General features: G+C 37.7%; 2 protein-coding genes across 4 annotated transcripts in view; one reads left to right on the top strand and one right to left on the bottom strand.

Annotated features, from left to right (window-relative positions):
- TG (thyroglobulin) overlaps nucleotides 1–26,633 on the bottom strand; it is a 161,928-nt gene that overhangs the window by 58,941 nt on the left and 76,354 nt on the right. For all 3 annotated transcript variants that reach the window (XM_052704007.1, XM_052704008.1, XM_052704009.1), the window contains exon 41: nucleotides 24,133–24,332. In XM_052704007.1, coding sequence (XP_052559967.1) covers nucleotides 24,133–24,332 — 200 coding nt within the window. The remainder of the gene's footprint in view (nucleotides 1–24,132; nucleotides 24,333–26,633) is intronic.
- Nucleotides 566–20,828, top strand: SLA (Src like adaptor). Its single transcript, XM_052704010.1, has 8 exons — nucleotides 566–724; nucleotides 6,203–6,308; nucleotides 10,132–10,231; nucleotides 13,334–13,420; nucleotides 14,712–14,815; nucleotides 16,133–16,264; nucleotides 17,568–17,700; nucleotides 18,621–20,828. Exons 2-8 carry the CDS (start codon nucleotides 6,236–6,238, stop codon nucleotides 18,838–18,840), a joined length of 849 nt encoding a protein of 282 aa, XP_052559970.1. The 5' UTR covers nucleotides 566–724; nucleotides 6,203–6,235; the 3' UTR covers nucleotides 18,841–20,828.

Raw genomic sequence — 26,633 nt, 5'->3', positions numbered from 1 at the left:
GAACAGGTAAGGATCCTGGTTCCCCCATCTAAGTCACTGAGATGAAAAAAGTCCGGCTTTACACAACACTGATGTGAAAGTGTGCTTCACATACAGGCTTTTAGTGTGTGTCCAATGCTGAGCTTCATGTATTCACAGACAGAGGCACTTCAAGATCAGAATAAAGAGCAGAGCAAACCTTGAATTCCCATTCAGGCTCAATAAGAGTGAGAGACAAACTTTAGTGCCTTTACCAGTCTGTCCAAAAAAAAAAAAAAAAAAAAAAAAAAGCCAACATAGGAAAAAGAGCAACTGGGGACTGAACTTTACTGAACAAATATATTTTGGAAAAGAAAAAGGGAAAAAAAATATTTCTGTGCAATTAATTTAAAAAAGGTTATTTTGCTATTTTGTTTAACGTGTTCTCAACCAGCTCTGATGCAATGTGTTGAAAACCTCCCTATTTCTCTCAACCCATAGATAAAAGTTTCTTGGGTAGTGACTTGCATCAGAAACCTCATCTGTTGCAAACACTTTGTGCCTTCCTTGTTTCTCAGAGAGGAAGTATGTGGCCTGTTTGGCAAATGCTGCTCTACACGACAGCGTGAACTTCACAACACACTCATTCGCCTGGCTGCTCCTTGGCTTGATCAGCTCACCCTTGCTGGCAGCATGAGAGCAGTGTTGTGACTACGACTTGTTTGAGAAATACTGCAACCTGGAGTATCATGCCTAGCATTTGAAGGTAAAAATTAATCTGATGCATTTTAGATTATCTGCAGACAGGATCTAGTCTGCCTTTTTTTTTTTTTTCTTTTTCTCTATACAACATGGAACTTTATTTTTTTAGTAATTACAGCATTCAGACCATGGATTTCAAGTACCACCTAAGGTAGAAGTAGAAAAGCCTGCCTTACTACTTTTCATAAGGACTAGTAGTAAACATGGAAGGGACAAGAAGTGTTTGGTAGGTGGACTAGATGATCTTAGAGGTCTTTTCCAACCTTAATGATTTTTCATTTCCACAATTCTGTTTCTATTGAAAGCTGGCATTAATAGAGATGCATAGGACCTCATGCTGCAGCAAAACATAGCTAACTGAAACACAAAATATGAGAAATGTCATGGACAGACTAGTGGGCTTTTTCCTCAAAGTGTTAAAAGTTTGCATGATGTGGTATTACTGTGTTGTTTCAGAGTACTTAGATTTTTGCATACGAATTACCTTGGTTACGATATTACCTTGATCTTTCTTATGACAAAGATACAAGTGTCTAAAAATTGAAAGGATGCTAATTTTGATTAATGGTGAATTAAGGGAAATTCACACAAAAAATTCAATTTGTTAAATTAAAGCTTTTTTTTTTTTTTTCTCCCCTCTAAAAACAAACAAACAAAACCCCAACAGGTTACTGTTATCTTCATTTTCAAACTAAATGAAATTTAGATTTTACATGTGGACATTATTGAGAATTGCATTCTAAGACCTTGAAGGTACAAATGTCAAAATCAGGTAACAAAAATAAAATAAGGCATAACATATCAAGAATTATATATTTCCTCATTTTACTTGTCTGCAGTATTACCAATGGAACAGCTTTTCTTGAGCCCTTACATTTTGGTTTTTTTACTTCTCTTATTATTTCTGTTTATTTATGTTTCCTAATCTTTGATCATTTTAAATATAACTTTGAAAAAATCCTTACCAAGCAATGGAATTTTCCTCCATACTCTGTCATTTAAGTGCTACCAAGCCACATTTTCTCAGAGAACAGATTATGTGAGAGGAAATTATTACTACATGTGCTGCTTGCAGGAACGGAAGGTGCAAATTGTAGAGCAGGTTTTTGGGACGCATGATTTAGGTCAGTACGATTTCAGCCTTGAATGGTTTCACATTTGCCAAGAGCTCTGCCCTTAACAAATAGGACATAAAACAGAACTGGCTGATGTTTCTTTGCATTCCATTTGGTTACAAAAATAAAGCAGCAAAGCCCATTAGGTTGCACTAGTAGTGGGTTTGCAAACTGCCGTGGCTGCAGCAACCTGCTTTCTCTAAGCAATAGGTGCACAAATTGAAAGGGCCAAAGCTGGGGAGACTGAAAATGTAGTCTTAATGGTTAAAATAAGGTTTTCATGCAAGCCAGAGGAGGCCAGAGAACAGGCAGAGCCAACCTTCCACCTGCAGAAGAGGTGGGCTTGATTTGCCTCCCAACAGCTGCACTTCTCAGTGCAGGATTTGGGAGTGCTACAACAAGGTAAGTTTGGAACCAATCACCTCACCTCAGTTCTTCCCAAACAGCTGTCTGTGGGCAATTTTGTGTGGGTCTGGCACAATTATCTGCTTGTACAACTGAAGGATGCAGCCTCTACTTGTATACCAAACTTGACAAGCCCTGGAACAGATTCTCTATTTCAAAAGAATGTCATTTATAAATCTTGTTCCATTGTTTACTTAAATGATGAATGAGTTCAGCTGCAAGATGCTCTACAGTTTTGTCTTAAGTCTATTTTTGCAGAGAACCTCAAAATTTGAGGAAACCATCATACGATTTATCATAAAGTGATACAATGAATTTAGGTTAAGTTGTTAATATTCAATACAAGCACACACTACTTAAATTATAAAGACCTACCATGTACTTAAGAGTTCTGTGCAGTGTTGCTTTAGAAATACTTAGAACACCAATTAATACGCTGCTACCCTGAAAACAGTGATGTGTCACTGCCAGCATGCAAGTAGAAACAACCTTCTCCCTGTCCAACTTCCCATTTCTTCCATTTCTATCCTATTTTATAATGTCTGTGAGTTGAGCTATAGCCTGGGACATTCACTCCACCACCTTTAATGGAACAGCAAACACCTTCACTCTGCCCAAATACACAATGACAAGTATCCTTGGTGGGAAACCCAGGCCTGAAATGTCATTTTCCATTTAATCACTTTGGATTAGCAAATCAATCGCAGAAGCCCAACCTTTCCATTCATTTTTTTTTTTTTAATTGAACACTTCTGCTTTGAATTTAGAGCATATCTTGATGTCTCTGCCATCTTTGAGATTTTATGCTGCCACCAGTAGTAATTAGCGACAGTGAAACTTAGCCTGGAAAATGTAATGAAGCAGAGCAAACTGTCATGCTAGTGACATCAAAGTCCAAAATGCCACTGCGCTTCATTGTTACTGAAAGTACTTCGTAACACTTTTATTTTCCGTAAGTCAGATTCTTCTAAATGAACAGCACTAAGCTGTATGCTCCTCCATCCTGTTGACAGAAACAAGGTCATATAAAGTGGCAACTTGTACGGTAGAAGTGAGCCAAGCTAGTTTTCCATGTGGTCTACAGAGATACAACAAAGCAGGCACATGGTGTTACGCATACTCAATCCTTCTGGGCTAGACAGCAGTTCAATTCCCAGCTGTGTATCAGCAAGCCTTCAAGAACATATCAGGTGTTTTTAAAGCAGTGCTTAGAGTTTTGACTCCTATACACCATCTAGGAAAACAAAGGTGCCTTGCTCAAAAGGTCTCTTCTCCCACACAGCCATTGATAAGACAAGATGGAATGGCCCTTTATCTGCACCAAGTAAGGCTCAGATTGGATATTAGGGAAAATTTCATTGCCAAAAGAGCACTCAGAAGCTGGAATGGGCTGCCCAGGGTGGTGGTTGAGTCATTGTCCCTGGAGGTGTTCAAGAAACGTTTAGATATTGTACTAAGGGACATGGTTTAATGGGGAAATATTAGTTGTAGGCGGACAGTTGGACTGGATCATCTTGGAGGTCCTTTCCAACTTGGTGATTCTACAATTCTAAAAGTGCCGTGTTTTTAGAAAGTTTGCAAGTGCAGGGTAAAACTTTCAGAAGTTTTTCCATAATATTCACATGCTCCACATTACTTTTCCAAGTGACTCAGGCACCCCTGACAACGGGGTCCACTCTATCAAATGAATCTTAAGAGTGTGAGAAATGGTCTTGAAAGCAGCGTGCTATAAGTCTGCTCACTAGTAGGATGACTTGCTTTTCTGGCCCTCAAATACCAGAAAATCCAGAACAAAGGGGCACACAGAGGTAGGACTGTATCACATTTGTGTGTTTCTTTGTGACACAAAATTCGAATGCTATTCTCATCTAACTGATGGTCGCATATGTTAAAATTCTAAATGGGCCAACAACCATGTTGCCACGTTTGGCACCTATCCAGAATTGCACAAGCTTCTGGTAAGTGCGCCTCGGCATCAGCTTAGCTAGAGATGAACTGCCTTTTTAAGCACTAGACAAATATGATTACTGCATCACACTGAAGATTCTGTCTGGGTATTTATCCCATCTTTCTGGATGATCTTTTCAGCCCTGTAGAGCTCTCTATTATTGTGTCTAGGAAATTTTGCTGGCTGATCTGAAAATGCATCAGGAAAGTCTATAACATATGTACCAAAGCATTGTCTGCCCTATTACTTTGCCTATACCTGTTATTCTTGATGGTATATGAATGAGAAAAAATACTGAAGTAATTAAACTTAGGTTTGAAGAAAAAACATTCAAAGTTAGTTTGGAAAATTATAATTTTGCAAGTTGAGAGTGCCTGGGAAAATGAATTCTGGGTTTAGTTATAGAAACTCAGGTGTATTTTAATGGAGAATAATCTAGAACATTCTATCAAGAATGACTTTTTGTTCAAATATAAGTATCAATATAGCATATTTAAATTTAAGGTTACTTTTTAAATCGTTACTATTCAGCCTGTAGATTCCTTATATCAGGCAATGGAAGAAGTTCTTGTGAAGCAGATTTGAGTCACTTGTCAGAAAGACACTGGTGCAGCTGCATCCTGCAGCTGTGTCACAAGCTAGATCCTAAATGCAGACAGCAAAAAGGACAATGTGCCACTTGGCCGGTGAAATAGAGGCATCTACCAAAAGCCTTTGGAAACAGAGCTAACAAGTTTGAAAAGCAAATGGAGTCGGACTGCACACTACCATTCTGTTTCAGCACTGATCTGCTTTTCCTTGATTAGAGGCAAAGTGTTTTCCTTTAAATAGTACTTTATTCTCAAGGGTGTCTAATTTTCTCTAAGATGTCAAATGTGCATTGTATTAAGCAATATCTTCAAATTCCAAGACAGTTAATAATAACATATCACTCACTGCCTTCAGCAGTACTGCTTCTCAAGCTAGACACCACTCCAGCTATCGCTGTCAGGCACTTGCCTGTCATAAGAAAAACATCCTGGAGGCAGTATTCAATTTCAAAATATCTGTAATAGAGAAAACTGAAAGATACAGATTGCATCTCACTTTAGTATAAATGCACCAGGTGCTGCAGGATCATATTTTTCATGGAGAAAATTACAAAAGTAGTTTTTTTAAATCATTGGTTATTAGCTAGTAGTGCTTAGTTATTTTAATGTACAATTTTGAACAAATACAGCTCATTCTGCTCTGGAAATGTACGATAGCAAATGAAAACTTCCAATCCAAAAGGTAAGCCTGTCTGCTCACTGTTACGGAGAATCAGAATGGGTACCTGAGAATGGATTCTCCCTGTGGTTATTTTAGTTCCAGTACTGCCTGACAAAGCGTTTCTCATACATTCACCCAATAGATAAAATTTTGAAGAATTTGCGCAACTGCAAGAGGAGTGCTCTAAGATCAAATGTTTGGGGGCAGTGTGTTACTTTTAAGAAAAAAAGAGAAGGAAAAAAAAAAAGGAAAAAAAAAAGGAAAAAAAAAGAGGAAAAAAGCATTGCCCCCATTTGCTGAGATCACAACTGCATCAGAAGAAAACCACCGAGCAACACTCTTGGTGTTCGGCAATAAAGCAACACAGTACACAGAGCTGAAAACAGATGCGACAATCTAATTAACTAACTTCTTTGTAGCTTGAGAACTCCAAGTGCTGCAAAGAACATTTTTATACATAAATGACTGTACAGGCATGGCTTTGCAGTGACTTCCTATTGTGCTGAGGTACTGGTAATGGAAACTTTTACTACATTACGTTCTTCTGAGCAACTTCCCTAGCTGTGGTTTTCTGCTATTCCCCTGATAAAAGCATCAGAGTGGTGAGAGCTTAGCAAATATGTAAAACTCTCACATGAATTTGAGACTCATTCTCAAAAGTAAAGCCATGTAACATCGGAGACATCAAAACTGGGTTATTTTTCATGTGTTGGCACAGCAGGTGTTATTCTGCAGTTTAAATGCAATGTTTCCTTTGATTTAGTTCTGAATTGCTTTGACGGAATTAGAGAGCGCAATGGGAAACACTATGAAAACACCGAGAGCCTCCGCAGAAGGAGGAGAAGAAACAAATGGGGCAAGCCAGACGGGTAAGGACTCATTTAATTTCTTTCAAGAGCAAAAAGGTGTTCAAAATATTTGATACCTTCATTCATGCATCCATTCCTTAATCTGTCTGATAGAAAAATCAGGCAAGTGTGAAGTTTTCCTGTGGGACAAGGAAGGCATCTGTAGACAGTGTTTATTTTTAGGTATGTCCTAGCCCAAAGTTCCCAGAATTACTTTAATTAAAAAGATATAATACTTTAATACTTTTATACTCTGGTGTCTCCTGAAAGATGTTCGTTCCAATTCAGATAGAACTGATGCATTGGAAATGAGAAATATCTCATTTTGACAAACTTCCATGTGATGTTTCACACAATTTTTCTCTTGAGCTTTAGTTCTGATCTTTTTAAAGGTTAACTATCATAATGCTATTACATCAAAACTGAACCTGAAATTTAATCTTGCACAACTGTATTAAAAGTAGCACATGGCCATCTTTCCATGTCACTAAGTTTATCAACTAAGGGTATACAAAAACAGATGTTTCACAGGTCAAGCTTGAAAAAGACAAATCTAATGCACCTACTCCAAGCATGCACAAATGAAAAAATTGAATTCAAATTGCAAAACCCTCCATAGGTTGATAGAGATTGTGTGTCTGAGATAGAAAGCGGGAGATCTCCATTGACCTCCCACTCTCAAACTGCAAATGAGTGGGTAGAGACTATGCACAGCCCTAGCTCTCATCATGCTGCACTGTGCCAAACAAGTGCAGCAGTAAATTGTTCCCCAGAGATGCAGAAGAGAAAAAAAGCATTACTGTTGTTTTTAAGGGGTGGGAGGAGGGTGTTAATCAAAATACTGGGGCTCTCCAACAAGGATTGTCCACTTGTACTGCTTGGCTTTGTAACGATGGAGAACCAAGCTGGTTTCCTGATGGTTCAAATGAAATACAGCCTGCTTTTAGCATTGCCAAGAAGCAGTATAGCCCTAGGTCCTGATAAAGCATAGACCAAACACTTAGTGGCAAACCAGGGGCACACAATACGAACCATCCATTTATTTATTTATTTATGAAGAGTGCCTATGCTGATCTTCCCAGCAACTGCCACCATAAAAACCAAACTATCAAAACAGAAACGCACATTTCAAATGACTGCATAGGTCTTTTGATCTCTCTCAATTTTGATCAGGCCAGTAACTTTTGTAATGGCTTAAAAGTTTCTAGTTAAAGTCAGGCACACAAGCATCAGCACTGTCATTCAAACCCAATGGAAACAACTTTTTTTTTTTAAATGGAACACAGAACTAAAAGCAGATATTGTGGTAATCCAGTGAGTATGTTTCTATTTAGTTTCCTGAGCAGATCAAACTTTAAATCATGTTATTAAAGAGAAGTTTTCCCTCAGGCCAAGAAGCTGGCAGGTTTAGATCTAATTTGAGTACACGTTAATGTTGGTTCTGCAGCCACACCTCGTGGCAGAAGCACAGCGCATCGCCCCGCCACACCACTGCTCTCCTTTAACACCTCTGGGATTTGATATGCCATAAATCACAGTATTCCTGTCAGACATTAAACCATGGGACCATGCAGGAATTAGGATTTGGATGCACAGCCTGTGCTCTCCCTCCTCTCTTGAACAATTTGGTAGCGCATTCACAGCTGGCCTCTGAATGAGTACTTTGGGCCATGCAGGATTCAGTCTCACACCTTTAAAGACATCTAGCCATGCAAGCATCTAAAACTAGCTTGTATTTCATACCCATCTTTCTCTCCTTAAAAAAAAAAAACAAAAAACAACGCACAACAACAGCAAAACAAACAAACAAACAAAACAAATAATACCCACTACACCTTACTGAATGGAAAGGATTCAGCACTTTGATCTTTCCACTCTAGTTTTTGAGTTGTTCCATTTCACTTGTCACCTACACACTTAAACTGTGAAGGAGTGGTTGTGTTAGAGGGAAACTCAGTCAATATAGCTGAAATTTGGGTGTGGAGAACCAGGGTAATCTCTTCAACCCCGTTTCATGGCTTTTGTCTTTGAAAAGAGCTCATATGGGTTTTGTGAAACACTGTAGAGTGCGGTGGGGTATTTCATATAACCAAAAAACCCAGTGAGGTTTGATTTAAATACAAATTAAAATGAGGGCTTGTTAGTGGAGTGGGAAACTTGAAAGGTTTTGCATAATATAAGTACACACATTTTAAGTGGTTGCATGGATGCAGCAGCCAACACCATGATTAATTCCTTCCTTTTCAGACCTCCAAATTCACAAGCAAAAATGAAACTAAAACAGATATAAAGATGAAAGCATAATCAAAATAATGCAGATCTTTCTAGAGCAGAGAAAAAATCATGTTCTCTGCAGTGCATAACAAAATGGAGACCACCACATACAATAGAAAAGAGGGCAGAAAAGGACTTTCTACTCTTTCAGTGTGGAGAAAGAACACTTAGAAATAAGTTTTTAAAAAAGCATCGCTAGAGAAGATATTTCTTCACTTTTAGTGCATAACAGGAAAGTGATGCAAGGCATGTTTGGCACAAAATGTATAGCTCAGTGAATTACATAGGATACAGTTCACTAATCATGGCAATTGGGTGATACAAAAGTGCTGGACTAGGTCTTTTCAATTCAGGGACACTTATCAACTAAGAAAACCATGTAATAATAACACAACATGTATTGACAAATTAATTTGTGTCTACTCTAGACTCTAGACACCTATATATATCTGTAAGAATGCTTACTGTTTGTATCATAGGACTATTTCATTCAGCAACAGATAAGAAAACTAAACAAACTTACAACCACTTGGAATATGAATGTGAAAGGACTTTCCACATTGCGTAATGCTCGCCTCTGTATCATCGAGCTACTCCAAATTAACTGAGAAAATGTTACTTTCTGTTTCTTTTAAATGATGGATATGGAACATTTTTCTTATCACATGTTTTTTACTATCACTGCTGTAAAGACAATTAGAAGTGTTAAACTAAGATCATCTATCAACCCACCACCACTATGCTCATAAAACTCACCATCGTTCATTTGCAAATCTCCCACCTGTCAGTGTTTGCTGGGTGCTCCTGCTGGATGAGAAGCTTTTTAATGCTTGGTAGTCAGTTTTGCTCAAAGTGCAAGGCTCCATCTCCCTCAGGAATCCAAGGGCTCAACACATGTCCTTACAGTGCTGCAAGACCCAGACTCATCCTGACTGATGTAAAAGCCTTCTCATCTCTTTTCTGACCTCAGTTCTGGGACTTGCAGTTACATAGTGATTTAATTATAAACATGCATTTTGTCTCTCTTCGTTTATGGAAAATAAGGAGCATCATGTGCCACCCCTAGGACAGATTCAACATAAGAAAGAGAACGAGAGCCTCTGGCTGTTCATTAAAATGACTCACAAAGGTGATGGGAAATGGGCAATTATAGCTACACTCACACTGCCCTTTACCTGAACTAATTTCATGATTTCAAAATGTACCAGTGGTGCTAAACACTGGAACAATTCAACACACATCTTCATCTCCTTGAAGGAAAATATGGCTCAGAGTTGTAGCTGGAGGCACTTAGAGACAAAGGCATTCATCAAGTCTAGGTTACCTCACAATATTATAAATACTCATTTTGATAGTTTCAAAACTGAGCATGTCCCTTGAAAATGATAATTACTAGAAGTGGCCTAAAATTAGCTAGTTATAATTAACTAAGTGGCCTTTTTTTCATTTCTAGTATCTTCACATTCTTCTCCAAAGCTATAGGCTTTTTATGACTTTCTATAAAACAGAACATACACATTTCTTCCATTCTTCTTCAGAACTCTATCACATTTTCTGTCTTTTTTAACAGGTCAGGAGAGTGATTTCCTTGCTGTCCTCTATGACTATCCCTCAGCAGACATAAGCCAACCTATATTTCATGTAGGAGAAAAACTACGTGTGCTATCAGAGTAAGTAGATACTTTTTTTTTAATGTTTTGTTACAATTGATGATGTTAGTCATCAATTGTCATTGTGTCATAGTCTTTGTGTAGACGACTCCAAGTGGATGCAGTTCACCAAAATGGACTGTGTTTAGAATCAACAAGGAAGGATTCTTAGACATAGTGTAAATTTCCCTAGATTTTAAAGATTAGGTATGTCAGGGTTTTTTCCTCTGAAATGGCTTCTGAAGATAGATTCAGAGTATAATTTTAAAAAGGAGTCAAAAGTGAATTCTGCTTTAAAAGATGATTTTCAGAAAGCACTCATACTTGTGGAAAACAGAGTGAGCAAAAGTAGTTTGAATTAGGTACAAAAGGAAAATGATTCTGAATTTCAAGCATCTCTTTCACTCCTTTTAATCTAACAACTCCTTCCTGGTTAGGACTTTGAATTTGATCCTGCATTTAAGGCAACTATAACAGAAATAAAATAATTGCTTTTCTCTTTATTTTTAAAATTCAGTCTGCATTTTTTTGATAGAAAAAAAAAGTCAAAGATTTCCTTGCTATTTGTACTCAAAAATTTACAAACCTCACAAGGAAGCAGGCTCAAGAAAAACAATTACACTAATTTAGGCTGATTTTAAATATAGTGCAAATATTGTCACATACCCGTATAAGTACACTTCCTGAAAAATGGGCAGCAATAGAGCTGTTATTCCTTTTTGCACAACTTGTATCTGCACACTATGACCTCCTAGGAGTTATTCAGCCCCTGTTTTCACAGCTTAAATAGAAATGAGAGATTTCATTTTCACAACTGGAGGAGCAGATGGATTTAAGAGGAGATAAAAGACATTCATATCAGAGAAATCCTTTGAGGATCTCTAAATTCATGGCAAACTTTAACTGGAGAAGCCAAAACATGAAATAGTTAGAGGACAGAAGTACTCAAGAGAAGTATCACAGATGCTTCATGAATTCTCAGAGACTTCTCTCACAGCTGTATACAGACCCAGAATGGCTGCTGCCATGTTCTGTTGACAGAGTGGTTTCCCTAAACATGGAGATCAAAAAGCTCAGACACTACCACAAGGTAATTTTTTTTCTGATAGAGAGCTTCCATAAATCAGTGTCACTCTCTATGAAACTATGATTGCCTTAGCCTGGAAATCCCAGCTGAAAGTTTCACTCCCAACTACAAACAAAACTACATATACCTACAACAATGGGAACTGTATGTATCATTTGTCATATGTATATGCATGTGTTGTATAATATGATCTGCTAGACATAAAACATCTGAAAGTACTAGGCTACTACTGTAGCAGTTTTTATCACGTTTATCTGTTGTGCAACCATCAAGAACATTTCCTGCAATAAACAAGAGCCAAAGTAAGCCCTGATAAGAACTTTACTCTTCCTGATTTGGATCAACTTGTGCAGACAAAAAGCAATGCTCTATGCAAAGCACCATGTCCTAATGAAGGACCCTGTTCTTCCCAACTGGGATGATGTTAACAGGAACTATTTGCATACAGGTTCTTGCTCTGTGTACATAACCGTTAGGTATAATCATTCTCTCAAGTCATTCAAAGAAGCCAAACACAATGGAAAAGAAAAGCAGAATGGAAGGCATGATCAGAACATAAGTGAGAAGGAGTTACCATGGAAAAGCATTAGAAGACAGCACATACTGCTCTTGTAATAACTGCTTTTCAACCTTCAACCAAAGCAATTAAGTGTATTGGCAATCAGCTCTGTGAATCGTACCAGGAAACTACAACTCCTCACAGATACTGATGACTGCTCTAGGTTGGCACAATTAGATCAAGACCACTGACAGCATTCTACACTCTCCACACTCATCCAGGAACTGTTCATTACCTAGGTTGTGCTAGTAGGACCAGCTGTCCTCCGGAGAAATACCCCAGTGTATATGATTTCTGTGGCTCCTGCCCCAGGGAGGACATGATGCTCTTGGACTTTTAACCACCACTGGGATTTTACAGCATTAGTAATGCTGTAGTTTTTAGGGAGGTATATGCTGAGTGTCTCCAATTTTTTTTATTCTCACAATAATGGGTTCTGAGAGTTCTGTGGGAAAACAAACACACAAACAAAAGTTCCTGAACTTTTAAACTATTTCACAACACAACCACAAACAAGACTTGCAAAGTCCTGAAACTTCCAACTCTAAATAGCAGACTTCTCTTTTTCCTCCAGTTCATACTTTCTGGACCATGATGCCAGTCATTATAAGCCAGGAGGTTTAACTTAGTGTTTGCAACTCAGCTGTCTTGACCTAGACTGAGTATTGGATCTGCTGTCTGGGAATTATTTGGAAGCATTATTTTGGAACTGCCACAAAAAGAGTATTCAAACACTATTATTTGGATTCAAATCCTTAAAGGAAAAGGTGGAGAAAAAAGCATAAATCATCCTAACTCAGCATTGACATAATTCCTTTCATTAGTCTCTAAAACACTGTAGCATCCCTGTGAAAATTTTTATTACTGCCCTCCAAAGGGACTCAAAAGCTAAAGCTTCATCAATAATCTATGTCAGATCAATGAAGAAACATATGCCTGGTCACACACATTTGGCTATAAGTTTTTTTGGGGGGAGCCTTTTGGAGTAATTCATGGAATAAAAGAGAAAGAACAAACCATGAAGCAGTTCTGTTAGATTGAGAACTTGTTTCATTGCAGACAGAGACCATATGCTGAGCTTCTCTTCCCTAATGCTGCAGGAGGAACTACAAGGCTGTCTAGACACAGCATGCTCAGCCATAAGCTGAGTGTCTTGGATACCACGAGAAGTCTAGCTGTGGGAAGACAGAGCACAGCATGGTTTAACCACTGCATATTTACCCTTCTTCTTTTAACTACAGAAAAAAATGTTTTATTACTTACGCAATTGAGATGGAAAAAATGCAGCTTATTTCTGTGTCCAAATTTAATCTCAAAGAAACAGCTCTAAATGAAGCAAACATGGGTCCATTTCTGAGTGTGAGAATTCAAGAACACAGATGGTTATAGGCTAGCCTGTACATCTTAACTCACTTCTAAAAGGAGGACAAGCTCTGAAAAAGTATCTGAAAATATCCCTTGTCTTGCTTTCACACAGTGAAGGAGGCTGGTGGAGAGTCCATTCACTTACAACAGGACGAGAAAATTATATTCCAGGGAAATATGTAGCAAAGGTTTATCACGGGTAAGTAAATGCATTTCCCATAACAACTCAACACTAATTTTTGTACGTTTACTACACTGATTAAAGTTATTCAGTGTCATAATAACAACACCAAGAATAACTAGAAAGAATTTTTGTTTATTGATATCCTGATATAATTCCTCAGTTCCCTTGAAATCTGACATCAGTTGACATCTAAGTTTAGAGTATATTCAAATGAAAAACAGTTTTAAATAATTGCAAGGGTCAAAAAACTTTTGATTTCACATGAGATAATTAAAATACTTCTATTGTGAGGACTGATTTTTAATTCTAAGATCTCAAGAAAGTGATCTGGTTGAGAAATAACTTTTCACAAAGAGTAAAATGGAAGTCCTATTAGTTCATGAAAAAAAAACAAAAACAAACAACCCACAAACAAATAAGAAAGACGAATAAGTCATTCAATGAAACAGCTCAGGAATATTCAGAGCTCTCTTGTTGCCCTAGACAACAGTCAGGAAGAAAACATTGAAGCATACACTTAAGGTTTTTCTAGAAAAGGGTTTTAACACCTGTTTAATCTTAAGCATACGAACTGTGAACTTAATTGGGATTTATGCAAGTGCTTAAATTTTAATATCTTCTATACCCTCTTGAAACAGAGATACTTTTCAAAATGCGAGGCACAGACAGGCACTTTCCATTACCATGTTTGAAGTTTCCCCAAGACAGGATCAAACACAGAAGAATAACATTACTTTAAAGTACCAGTGACTCCTACACTAGTACAGCAAGCTCAGCTGTATCATTACTGACTAACTGTAGAAAAATACTCTGTCAGGTTATCAGGAGAATTGGTGATGACGCTTTCCCTTATTCAAAAAAGCAATTAATCTAAAAGACTGGAGTGTTCCCTAGCATAAGGTGAATCATTTCATTTGGGGTGTATTCCCTGTACAGAAAAATACAATCTGTGTTAACAAAAGTTGCTTAAACAGAGAAGGAGGGACTAACTAAAACATCTCAAATGCCACATGGATATGTCCTTGGGAATCCAGATAATGGTAGCTTGAAAAGTTTTGTTTGCCCTAGTAAGTCCAAGACTTCTTTGTTCTTCTCTTCATCTCACAAAAGCTATTTTAACTCAGTGTGTGAAAATGGAGAACAAGATTTTCTCCATAAACTGAAAAATATGCCTGGACGTAGTTTAGAGAATAACTGCAGTTGTTTTTGCAGTCCCTTTCCTGGCTAATGCTGTACTTTCACGACCACATGCTGCTCTGTTTCACTGGTGTCCAAATTTCAGAATTTGTTTTTTCATCCTTCACAGCTGGCTATTTGAAGGGCTGGGGAGAGAGAAAGCAGAGGAACTTCTACAGCTCCCCAACACCAAGGTCGGCTCCTTCATGATCAGAGAGAGTGAGACTAGGAAAGGTGAGGAATATTTTTTCCCCTTTGATCTCAGGCATGAACAGTTTAACAAGCCTTAATTCTCTCCCTATCCCGCTCCATGTGGATAACCTCAAAACCTGAAAATGTATGTAATGAGAAGAAAAAGGCACCCAGTGCAGCATTCCAGTCCTCACTGGTCACCTACACTGAACAGTGCTGAAAACAAGGTTAACCATGGCCTTGGAAGGTCCCACAGGCACCAGCATAAACAAGACACAGTTGTTTAAACATTATTATTCACTTTGGTCACATGTAAAACTTATTAGGCAGTGAGAATTTTCGAGCAGAGGAAATGTTGTAGCTTTGCCCTAGTCTGCAAACAAGTGGCTGAGGAAGTCATAAAATACATACAAAGCAGAAAGGATGATGGATAATAAGGTTCCCCGTGTAAGCAGGTAGCTCTTTCATATACTTCCCAAAAATTATGTCTTCATTTTCTTCACCATTATTCCATTCGTTTTTCTAAACTACTGATTATTAGAACTACTGACTTGAAACTATTCCATCTTCCTAAGAAATTTTTTAACTTGATTTCCCACCTCTCATCACACTTTTTCTTTGCTAATATATCAATTTTCAGCATAAGCCAACAGAATTTTAACTGTGTTGGTATATAGGAATTATAATGTTCACATTTCACTATTTTTTTCAATGGGAATACATCTCCCATTGTCCACTGTGATATCTTCCACTTTTATAAAGCACTGAAACACACCCAAATTTAATAATACTACAGTTAGAAAGGAACACTAAATCATCAGTTCTGACCACTTGTATACCACAAGTGAATTAGTTTCATGTAACACCGACACAAATTTCAAAGAAATTCAGGATATATGTTAAGTCCATATGAACTAAATGCAACATAATAGTTTTAAACAAACAGAAAAATCCAGTTGTAATCTCCTGCCAGGACCACATTAACAGGTACTAGCTACTGCATTGCTGCAAGCTAATTAAACCAGGTGATCAAAATCGGGAGCCCAGCAAATGAGTCTGGTCCTTGTGTTCAGGGAAAGGCAAACAACTTCTGCGAAGGCCTGTTTCCCTTACATCAATTCAAAAAATACTTCATCAGTAAATGTAAAAGAAAAACACATCAGAAATTTAGAATCAATCAAAATCCAAGTCCTGAATTCTGGGCACTTTATTCTATTTGTTATACGTAAAGAAAATTAGGACAGACAACCAGTTTTATAAGAACTTTGTGGGACCTTTTCAAACACTCTACCATTGGGGTCTCAGCTATCCCTGCAGAATTAGGACTCGAAATTGTAATTAGTCCTCTTGTTTCTCCAGGATTATATTCCTTGTCAGTGCGGCACAGGGAGGTGAAACATTACAGGATCTTCCGCCTTCCAAATAACTGGTATTACATCTCTCCACGGCAAACCTTTCAGTGCCTTGAAGACCTTGTGAATCACTACTCAGGTAAATACAATAGCAACAGCAGAATAAACCTATTTTCCACTAGCAACTGTAAAACTCTGTATCAAAGGTCCAGAACAAGAGGTTTTCCCTACGTCCAAGACTTGAAACTGCTACCACAGAACAACTAGCAGAAAAATGATTGGTTTATATCTTCCACCTTATTTTTGATCCTGAAGATAAGTTAGCTACTGCTGACAGTACAATGGAAATCAACCTGAGAACACAAGATACAGATACAGAACCTGCTTTAACCACAAATTTCCAGATTTATGGCAATTTAACCTGTGTTGAAGAGATGTCTTGAAAAAGCAGCACAATTAAGTGACTGCAGTTATGGTGCATTAACATAAGTTTTAAAGTGAAAGAGAAAGGAGAATTGAAATAAAATAGTTGCGTAAAAGTTACAAGAAAATGACAGGTTCTGGGCTTTAATTAGTAACGGGTACGAAGTATAAAGCCACAGTATTTGCATATTTCATGGGTAAATGAAAAAGGGTATTCTGATAAACTGGAAAAAAAAACATTCAAGTCCAATGATATACGTGAGTGAGAATTTAAACAGGGTAATATTTTTCTTTACATTTTAGTTATCTGGCATCTTTCTCTGTTTAGAAAGAAGAAAAAAATCAAACCCAAACATTCTGAAAAATAATTATAACAACTGGAGTTATAGACGTAAGAGTGGACATAATGCAATTTAGCTCCTCTCCTTGCCCCCTACATGAGATATTTTAGTATCTCACTCTGAAGAAAAACAGGTTATCCCTAACAGTGCAACTGCAATCAACCCAAGAATTCAAGATAAGTACAGATAGGCTTTGCTGAAATAAAGCTCAGAGGTCTAAAACATCAACATTATCAATGACAAAAGAACATATGCCATGTTTGTAGGGGAGCAAAGAGGAGGCAATGGAGAAAAAGAAAAAGAGATGAAAGCTATCTGAATGCAATATGAACATGCAAATCTTGAGTCATTCCAAGCAGAATAGGTGCAAACACAATCCAGTCTGAGTGGTTGTGTCTTGTATCTATTTTTTACTAAGTTTGCATGGCTGAGAGGATGGAAAGCAAAAGCAGAACTCACTAGAGACTCAGGAAACTTGGCTTTAAGTCTCTGATCTGCCATAAAATTCCTTCTAGATTTTTGGAAAATCACTTTCTCTATTTCTTAGTTCCTCACTCATACTATGGGAAACATACCCCTTGATAAATTAAAAAGCAAACATACAAGGAAAAGAAGATAAGCCTGTGTCATTGTGTCCTTGCTGAGATTAACTTCATGTATCTTCATTCCCGTGTTCAGAAGTTGCTGATGGTCTCTGCTGTGTCCTTACAACACCCTGCCTTACCCAGTGCACTAACAACCACAGCATAATGAATCAAGTTCCTCCTGTGGTGATGCGGAATAAAAACTTCAACTGGAGAAGCATTCACAGGTACCACAAGCAACACAAGCTGCCACAAATAACAAATCATTTTTCCAGTCTTACATGTACTCTCACTTACAATACAGGAGAAACAACCATTTGCTTCTCCTGAGGCTAGTTTTAAATCTTCTAAGCTGCTGACAGCATGTGAACCCAGGAGAACTAGATGTCCAGCTCTCTAACTGCTAATCTTAGTACTTTAACCTGCAAAAATATAGTTACAGCATTAAATCATTTCTTCTACCCAGCCAGCAGCACAGTTGCATATGTCCACTGGGACTCATGAGCCCTCTCTGCCACGGGGGAAGAAGTAAGAGACAGGGCATAACCCATGCTCAGGCCCACCGCTAGTAGCATATGAGCCCCTGTAATCAGAAATGGTTACACCTTGTTCACGGCAGTCACCACAAAGCAATGTACACAAGTATAGTGTACACACTGTCCCAGCTTAAATCTTAGGTCCTGTTTCCTCTCATTCAATATATAATCCAGCTGAAGGTCCATAAGATTTTGAATGCCTTGACTGCACATAGAGAAAGTAGGCTGGGTTTCAGAAGCTGGTGAAGCAACCACCTTCATAAACAAAACTGCCTCTTATTTCTCAGGGATAAACTTTCCAACAATACCCTTCCTTCACAAAGTACTTTCATTTGCTTACAAATACAAGATAATTTTGTGCTGTATTGAAGCCCACTTTTTTCTTACAGATAAGGAGAGAATGTATAGGGAGGTTATTTCCTTTTAAAATGCTCAAAAAAAGATACTACTATTGTACTGTCATAGAAAATCACTACAAGACAGAAACATTTGGTGATTAATAAGATGGAATTTTTTTGTGAAATAAAATTAACATTGTTTGGCTTAATGACTGTTAATACTAGACTCAGTTTAAGTAGTTAGAATGGTAACAACACTTCATTTTTTTAAAGGATGGAGATGACTGGAGATACGGAAGGCACACTGGCAGCAATAGATGACTCCTGTCTCAGCTATGGCCTGAGGGAAAGCATTGCTTCCTACCTTTCCTTGACAGGGGATGACAGCTCTTCTTTTGTGAGTGCCAGAAAGAAGAAAGCACAGTCTCTTATATACACAGGGAGCAAGCATAAGAGTACCCTTCACTTGCCACCTACATATTATGAAGACTGACCCTGAGACAGCAAAGGGAAAAATGGAAGCTGAGTGCTTAGAAAAAATTACAGACCATCCTGTGGTCCTGCAGTACTTCAACAGTTGAGAGACAATGCACACCAGCTGGTGATAAAACTCTGACTGTGCTTCTGCATTTCCTCACCACAGACCTTTGTGAGGGTACTATCTCATGCCATATTCTGGAATTGTGCTGTGTGCACCTGAAATTAGAAACTGCTCACTAACAAGATAAACTGAGGCACTCTAAGCCAAGAATTAAGTGAGGCAGAGGATTCTTCAGTAAGGATGATGCCCACCATTATACAAAGGTGACTGGATATGAAAAGACTAACTGCAGCTTGAGACTGTAAATTAAAGTCTTAGTCTAGTACTCTCCACAAGGCTGAAAATCATGTTTACAGAATCTGCCTACTCTGAGAGAAAGAGCCTTTTTTATTCTCCGTACCTACTCGTCATTACCGGTGAGTTGGAAAGCCTCCAAGAAAATATCAAGTAATTGTCATCCAAGAGACACCTCGTTATATTGACTGTACACATTGTTAATTCTACCTTCGGGGAAAAAAAATAACGTCATTGACTTTCCAAGAGGCTTTTAATTCACTTGGGTGCAATGGCCTGTAGTGTCACTGAAAGATCACAAAACGAAGACCAGGCTTAACTCAATGAGAAGTTCTTGCTAAGACCTGATATGGAAGAACAGGCATATCCAAAAGCAGAACCTAACTACTCTTAATCCAGTGGATATTCATCAGAGAACCAAGTGGATGTTTTTTAAAATGAAAAGTAAAATATTGTAATATAATGCCTAACTGCAAAGGTAGGCTGGCAAAGGAGTGACCTTTGAGTAAAGGACAGAACTTTAACCTCATCTCCTGAAGGCACACCATATTTATGTATAATATTTATATTAATATCAGCTTTTAAATAATTAAACTAATAGAAAAAATCAGAAACAGTGGATTTTGAAAAGTTTTCTGAACGTCTTGTCTGAAGTATTATGTAAAATTGCTTTACAATTTCATAAAGCAACTGGGTTGTTTTAAATATCACAGACTAGAGAATTTTTCAATGTGTATGTACCCTTGCCAAATTAAAATGAAGCCTGATAGTGACAGACCAAGGGGGAATGGATTTAAAATAAAAGATGGTAGATTTAGTTTAGATATTAGGAAAAAATTCTTTATTCCGAGGATGGTGAGGCACTGGCACAGGCTACCCAGAGATGCTGTAGATGCCCCATTCCTGAAGGCACTCAGGGCCAGGTTGAGTGGGGCCTGGGCAGCCTGAGCTGGTGGATGGCAATCCTGCCTACAGCAGGGAGTTGGAACTGGGTGATCTTTGAGGTCCCTTCCAACCTAAGCCACTCTATGATCCAATCAGATTACCTGGTCCTTGGAACTTGACTTGTGTTTACTGTGTAAATTATGTAGTCACATCTGGGGACGTAAGATGCTGCAATTTATGTACTTCAGTGGGCATCTTTTCAATCTAATCCGCTGCTGTACTCTTTTTTCTTTGTTCTTTTTTTTGGAGGGGGTGTGAAGCGGGGTGCAGATTTGAGTTTAGAGACAGAGGGAATTGAATGCATTTCCTCTGTAAATATCTCTTGGAACATATACTATATCTACTACAGTCTATATCTACTATACATCTATTATATCTATATGTACATCTACTATATTATAGTAGATCATTTGCACTAGAAAGAGAGCAAGAGAAAGTCAGAGAAAAAAATAGCATAAACATACTTCAGAACTTTAAAGGTGAATGTAGTTTGGCTGATAAACCTTAAATAAAAGCTTTGAACAAAAAGCAAAATGAACTCATGTACTTTAGATGTTTATATATTCTCATCATTACTGTTAGTAATATAGTGATATTATTTTTTTATTGTGTCAACTGTATTGTAACCAGTGAAATGTATATGGGGAGCATTACAGATTTCTAAGTTGTGACTCACATTCATTAAAATAACACCCAGGAGTTACTTTGTATTGCTTTAAAAGATTGAAAAGCTGGCAAACTATTACAAGCACCTAGTCTTACAGTGATATGTCTAGATGTTATCTTTGACACAGCACAACAAGAAATCCAAGAGTTCATGCAACCTGGAAAATACTTCAGTCTCCACTCTGCAGAAAGGGCTAAGACATGCTCTGATGAGGACAGGCACACAAACTCACAGAATGGCTGAGGTTGGAGGGTCCTCTGGGTCCATCTGGCCCAATCCTGCTCAAACAGGGATACCCATAGAAGTGCTTCCTTGTGTTCAGAAGGAACCTCCTGTGCTCCAGTTTGTGGCCATTGTGTCTTGTCTTGGCAGAGATGCTCCAGTCCCTTAATAATTTTTGTGGCCTTTCAACTGAAATCTCTCCAGTAGTTCTCTGATACTGTGGGCCCCAAACTAGATGCAGCACTCCATCGATATTAACTAGATTTTCTGGCTAGAAGTAAGTAGATTAATTGTGTAATCCTTGGTGTTATGCACACAACCTAGATATATGTCTAGTTGTACATTTGCAATTTCTCCATGATGACTATTTATACAATCACATTGTACAGGATAGACAGTGTTGGGGAAAAAACAATCTCCAGGCTGCTAGGACAGTACACTTTTGTTACCTTCCTCTCCAGACTATGGTTTGAGGTATACATGAGTAAAGTTGCAGGAAGGATGGAACTTGGATGAATCTTCCTAGTAGGTAAGTCATCTGTGTACTAATAATTAAAAAGAAATGGAAGGCACCCTGAAGTTTCTCTACTCTCCTACTCTAGAAAGGACTAATGTCACTTAGCACAATCCTGACACACTTTTAGTTTGTTTCTAAAAGCCACCATAAATACACAGCTCTCCCCTGCTTCAGGCAATTCCAAACCCTCCTGGCTGCACAGTGGAATCTTGCAGCCAGCAACTGGTTGGAAAGTTAGAAGAAAGTCTCTAGTCACCCACTTTTAATCAATGACAAACACGGTGGCATCACTCCATGGCTTCAGCAACTGTAATCTAAACTGGAGTTACAGGCAGATTACTGGGCTTCTGCCCTGGCCACACATTAATGTATCTATAAGTAACATGATTAAATATGGCATGTGGCATGGGAAACTGCTGGGTTTAAATAACACATAAAGTGAGAGGGTGACAGAAGCTATGTATTGAGAGCATGTGAGTGGAAAAGACTGTGTTAACTGGAGCCTGGTAGTAGATGGATCTTCGGGAATCAGGCAGCTTCTCCCTATTTTCAGACAAGACATATGCTTCCAAATGCTTCCAAGTCCTACAGTTAAGTCAACAGGCCTCTTCTTACATAAAATTGCATTGGTATATAACTCAATTAATCAAAAGATGACATCAAAAAGTATTAATGCACTTAATTTGATTTAAAATAGAACACTAGTCATTAAGATTTAATATATTTTTTTAATATCATACTAGTGAAAGATGAAATGAGATATAAGAAAGAGTCATCCTGACAGTTTTGCATTGATTTTGTACAGTCTGTTTTCAAATTGCTTCAAAACAAAACCTATTACAGGACAGATAGAGGAAACTCAAAAGCACTTTGCACACCCATAGAAAAATATTATTGCTTAATGGGATTTCCCTCTGGAAATCTGTTATATATATAATCAGTTTCATGGTTCGTTGTCTGTGTGCAGCTCCTTTTTTTTATAATGAAATTAGAAAATTTTGTCATCTCATAGAAAAAAACAAGACACATTCCTTTACAGGAGATATATCAGAGAAATCTGAATAAATCAAAAGTTTTATGTTGCATACCTACTTTACAAAAAAAAAAAAAAAAAAAAAAAAAAAGATACAGTAGAATTTTGAGCCACTGCTATTAATGTTGATTTTTTGCTTTAACAAAATTAAAATTAAGTCCACCATGGCACTGTAAGAAGTATTTCACAATACTATTTTGAAATAAATGAATTATCCTGCTTTTGCTGAGGCAAAAGTAAGGTGTTCATGGTCTTGGGAAGAAAATTGCTGTTACAGACATTAAATCAGTGGGAAGAATTGACACATCTGCTGTTCATTGTATTTTCCACTGTTTTCCACTTTTCAGTTATCCACTTTTCAATATTTCAACAAGCAGTTCAATATTCATTTTATAAAAGACCAAAAAGATGCAGTGTGGAACCAGACTCCAGCAACAGCGATAAACCAAGATGCACTTTCACTTCCCTTTCATCAGTTGCTCAACTGGTAAATTGCACTGTATCCTGTTACAGCTCTCAACAGGGCCACATCCTATCCTGTTTCAGAAAAGTGTGTTTGACTTCAGAGAAAGAGTAGGATGGAACTGTATTGTGGGAGAAGAGGACTCTACTGGCAAATTACCTTCTATGTCAAAAGACGAGTAAAAATCTGTGAATTGTGTTAGGAATTATCTGAGAATGTCCTTAAAAAAATACAGCTCGTGAGCAATAATTTTCAACAATTTCCCTTGTCTTCTGTGCTAGGGTTATACAATTAAAATGGTCTTACTGAGATATGCAGATGCACAAGGCAAGTTATACTTCCTGGCAAAAAAGAAGAGAAATCAAGTAACAAATAGAGACTTCATTATTTTCAAGGCAAGTTTTTAATAAATTGGGCCCCAGGTTTCCTGGACTAAGTTCCTCTGCACACATTTCCAAGCATATAAAAGTCCACTGAAGATTAAGCCTCATTTCACAGCACAGTACTCTTATTTGAGGCTGTGAAGATCAGTGGTAGTATTGAGGCTGACAAAACTGGCCTGAAGTCCTGAAATTCAGCATAGGAAGGGCAGTAAGCACAGAGAACAGTTGAGGTGATGGCGAAAAAAATCCAAGCTGACAAGCAAACAGATTTTGGAGGCTTTGAAACTTGATTTTCTTTTAAGTGAAATTGTTAATCTGTCATGAGATCAGATGAAGACCGGATTCTTCAAACATGCGGATGTTTGGCTCATCATTTCTAGAGTCTAAAAACTGCTGATCAATAACTGTATTTATGGAATGGAAACTAACCTGTTGTCCTTATAAATTATGAAAGAAAACTATTTATATAACACAAAAAAACCACAGTGACGAGAAAAAGATTCTTAGTATGACTAAATCAATCACCAAATTACATCTCTTGTACATCCTTGTGAAACACCTAACTCTGGAGATAGCAATCACAGGTGAGAAGAAAAATAACTACAGCAATAACAGTTATATTTGTACTGCAAAAGACATGGATGAAATAAAACCAGCACCCACACACACGTCACAAAATTGTTTCAAAAATGAATCTGAAACAGCAGGAATGTGACTTACCATCAATAACACCCTCCTGAAGAGACCCATATTGATTGCTTCTGTCAGCAGGTGAATGCTAGCAATGTCTGCACCACCACGATCAGCTCCTACAGTCACCTGGCTCGGATCTCCACCAAAGCTACCAATGTTCTGCTGCACCCACTTCAGAGCTGCCAGCTGATCCAAAAGGCCTGCATTTCCACTTGCCTCAGAAGAGCCTGTCGTGGGAAATAAATAAATCAATTGGGAAAAAAAAATAATAATAATAAAATGGAAAAAAACCCCAACAACTAAAAACATTTGAATTTTTGTTAACTGCTACAGTCCAGGTATCAACAATTCACATTACCACTTTTTCTGGTGAAAGCAAGAGACAACAGATAGTTTGCCAAAACTGCAAACCTAAAATCTGAACTCATCTGCCAAACCATTACCATGCATCTTTATTCGTTAAGTGCTTGAAATAATTATCACTCCATTTTCCAAGCTTCATTCCTTTGACACACTGGTTGCCCAGAGAGGCAATGGGCACCCATCCCTGGAGACATTCAAGATCAGGATGGATGGGGCTCTGAGCACCTGCTCTAGCTGTAGGCATCCTTGTTCATTGCAGAGGAGTTGGACTAGATGACCTTTAAAGGTCCCTTCCAACTCAAATGATTCTTTGGCTCTGTGTTGATTTAGACGATGATTTAGATGCCTGATGGTGGGAGACATGAATCCAGGTTGAGGTTAAAACTATGACATTCTAAGTAGCTTGAACTTAAATTAAAATCAAGCAAAAATCAGTATTTGACTGGAGCATATCTCACTGCATCCTTCTGCTACCTGTATCCGTTTTTCACCTTCCTTGTTTAACCAATTATATATGTCACATCATCTTAGATTTCTTCAACCACTCTTAAGAGTATTCTAATTTATAATATTTCCATATGAATACTTTGAGATTCACTGATGTACAGATGATAGAGATATGAATTTTAAGTATTAATGACTTTGTTTCCATGAAAATAAATGAAAAAAATAATCATGTATTCCCAATATTTAGGTATCATCACTGGAAAGACTTTATCTTCCACACCAGCCAGTGGAAACCCAATCTTTCAATTAATAGGAAAACAGCACTGAAAACTTCTAATGATGCAAATCCCAAGGCCAGCTTATGTTTATAACAACAAAAGCAAAAATAAGTAATTCCTTCACAGTCTCAAAAAAAAAAAAAAAAAAAAAAAAAAAAAATAATAATTCACTATCTACTTCATTTTATTTCACAATGAGCCATTTATTTTTAATGATTTAAAATTCTCCACATTCAAAACTAGAAAAAAATTCAACAGAAGAAAAGCCAGGAATAGAAACATAGCTGAAATTATCTGTTTATTCCATTACCAAGATCAAATAGTCTACTTTTAAAGAGCAAACTTGGAAACTAGGGAAGGAAATGAACAGGCAGTGGAATAAAAAGCTGTCACTCTGTGGACCTGTCTCAGGCAAAGAGCGACTGAATGCATACACTGTGTAGTAGATATCTGCATGCCTTCCATAATGAAGTACTGAGATACCACAGCTGGTTTAAGTAGCAGAACAGAATGTAGTGGAGGCCAGATTACTGATAGCCTTGCTGATCATAAAGATACTCACAGCACAACAGCCATCACTGTAATTCTCCTTTCAGAAGTACAGCAAATAACTAAATATATTGCTCTGGAAATTACAAACTTCTCCTATAGCCATAGCTTCAGCTGATCAGGTCAAGCCACTGGAGTGAAGCAATGGCAATAAATACTCTCTGGACTGTTTTAAGAAACCTAATTCTAAGAGCTTGTTGCAAGCATCCTGAAAGCTCCCCAGAGGAAGTGAAATCCATGTAAATGTTACAGCCACACAATGTGCCTTGCTACGTTAGTATGCTAAAGAGGAAAACCAAGGAGGGAAATTCATACAGTTCCTTCTGCTCTGGTAAAAACCACAACCAGGTTGTGAAATGTACCGTGCTGGGGAACTGGGACATGCACTGGTATCCACAGCACTTATCTTAAAAGAAATGTGTCCTTTGACTTCTTGAGTGAATCTTTTTCAGTCCTTGAATCATAGCCTATGGTATAAATCTCATGGGCAGTATTTTTACAAAAAAAAAGGTTATACTTTTGGGACCACAGGAGAATGAAAAGAAACTGGTGTTCAGGAGGAAGTAGACAATGTCAAACACATGCATTTCTGTTATTACTAAGGTGGAGAAAAACAATGGTGCTAAATTTAAAAATAAAGATCCTGTTTCATATAACTTCACAGCCTGTTTTAGAAGAATCAGGCCTAAAAGACATGGCCATCTTCTCTATACCCTTGCCATCTAAATCACTGGCAATTCAACTTAACGTTTCTGAGTGCAGAAACAGAGATGAGATCGCTGGTAAGAATGCGTCACACTTACAGCATTAGTGGTAGACAGCAAATCAAATAAAACTTTCAGTGTATTCAAAAGTACAAGTGAGTTTTAACTCCTGCAAAAGATCTTTCAG

This window comes from Tympanuchus pallidicinctus, unplaced genomic scaffold (genome assembly GCF_026119805.1).
Source record: "Tympanuchus pallidicinctus isolate F22 unplaced genomic scaffold, pur_lepc_1.0 scaffold5, whole genome shotgun sequence".
In the NCBI taxonomy this organism is placed as follows: domain Eukaryota; kingdom Metazoa; phylum Chordata; class Aves; order Galliformes; family Phasianidae; genus Tympanuchus; species Tympanuchus pallidicinctus.
This window is presented reverse-complemented; position numbering and strand designations above follow the sequence as displayed.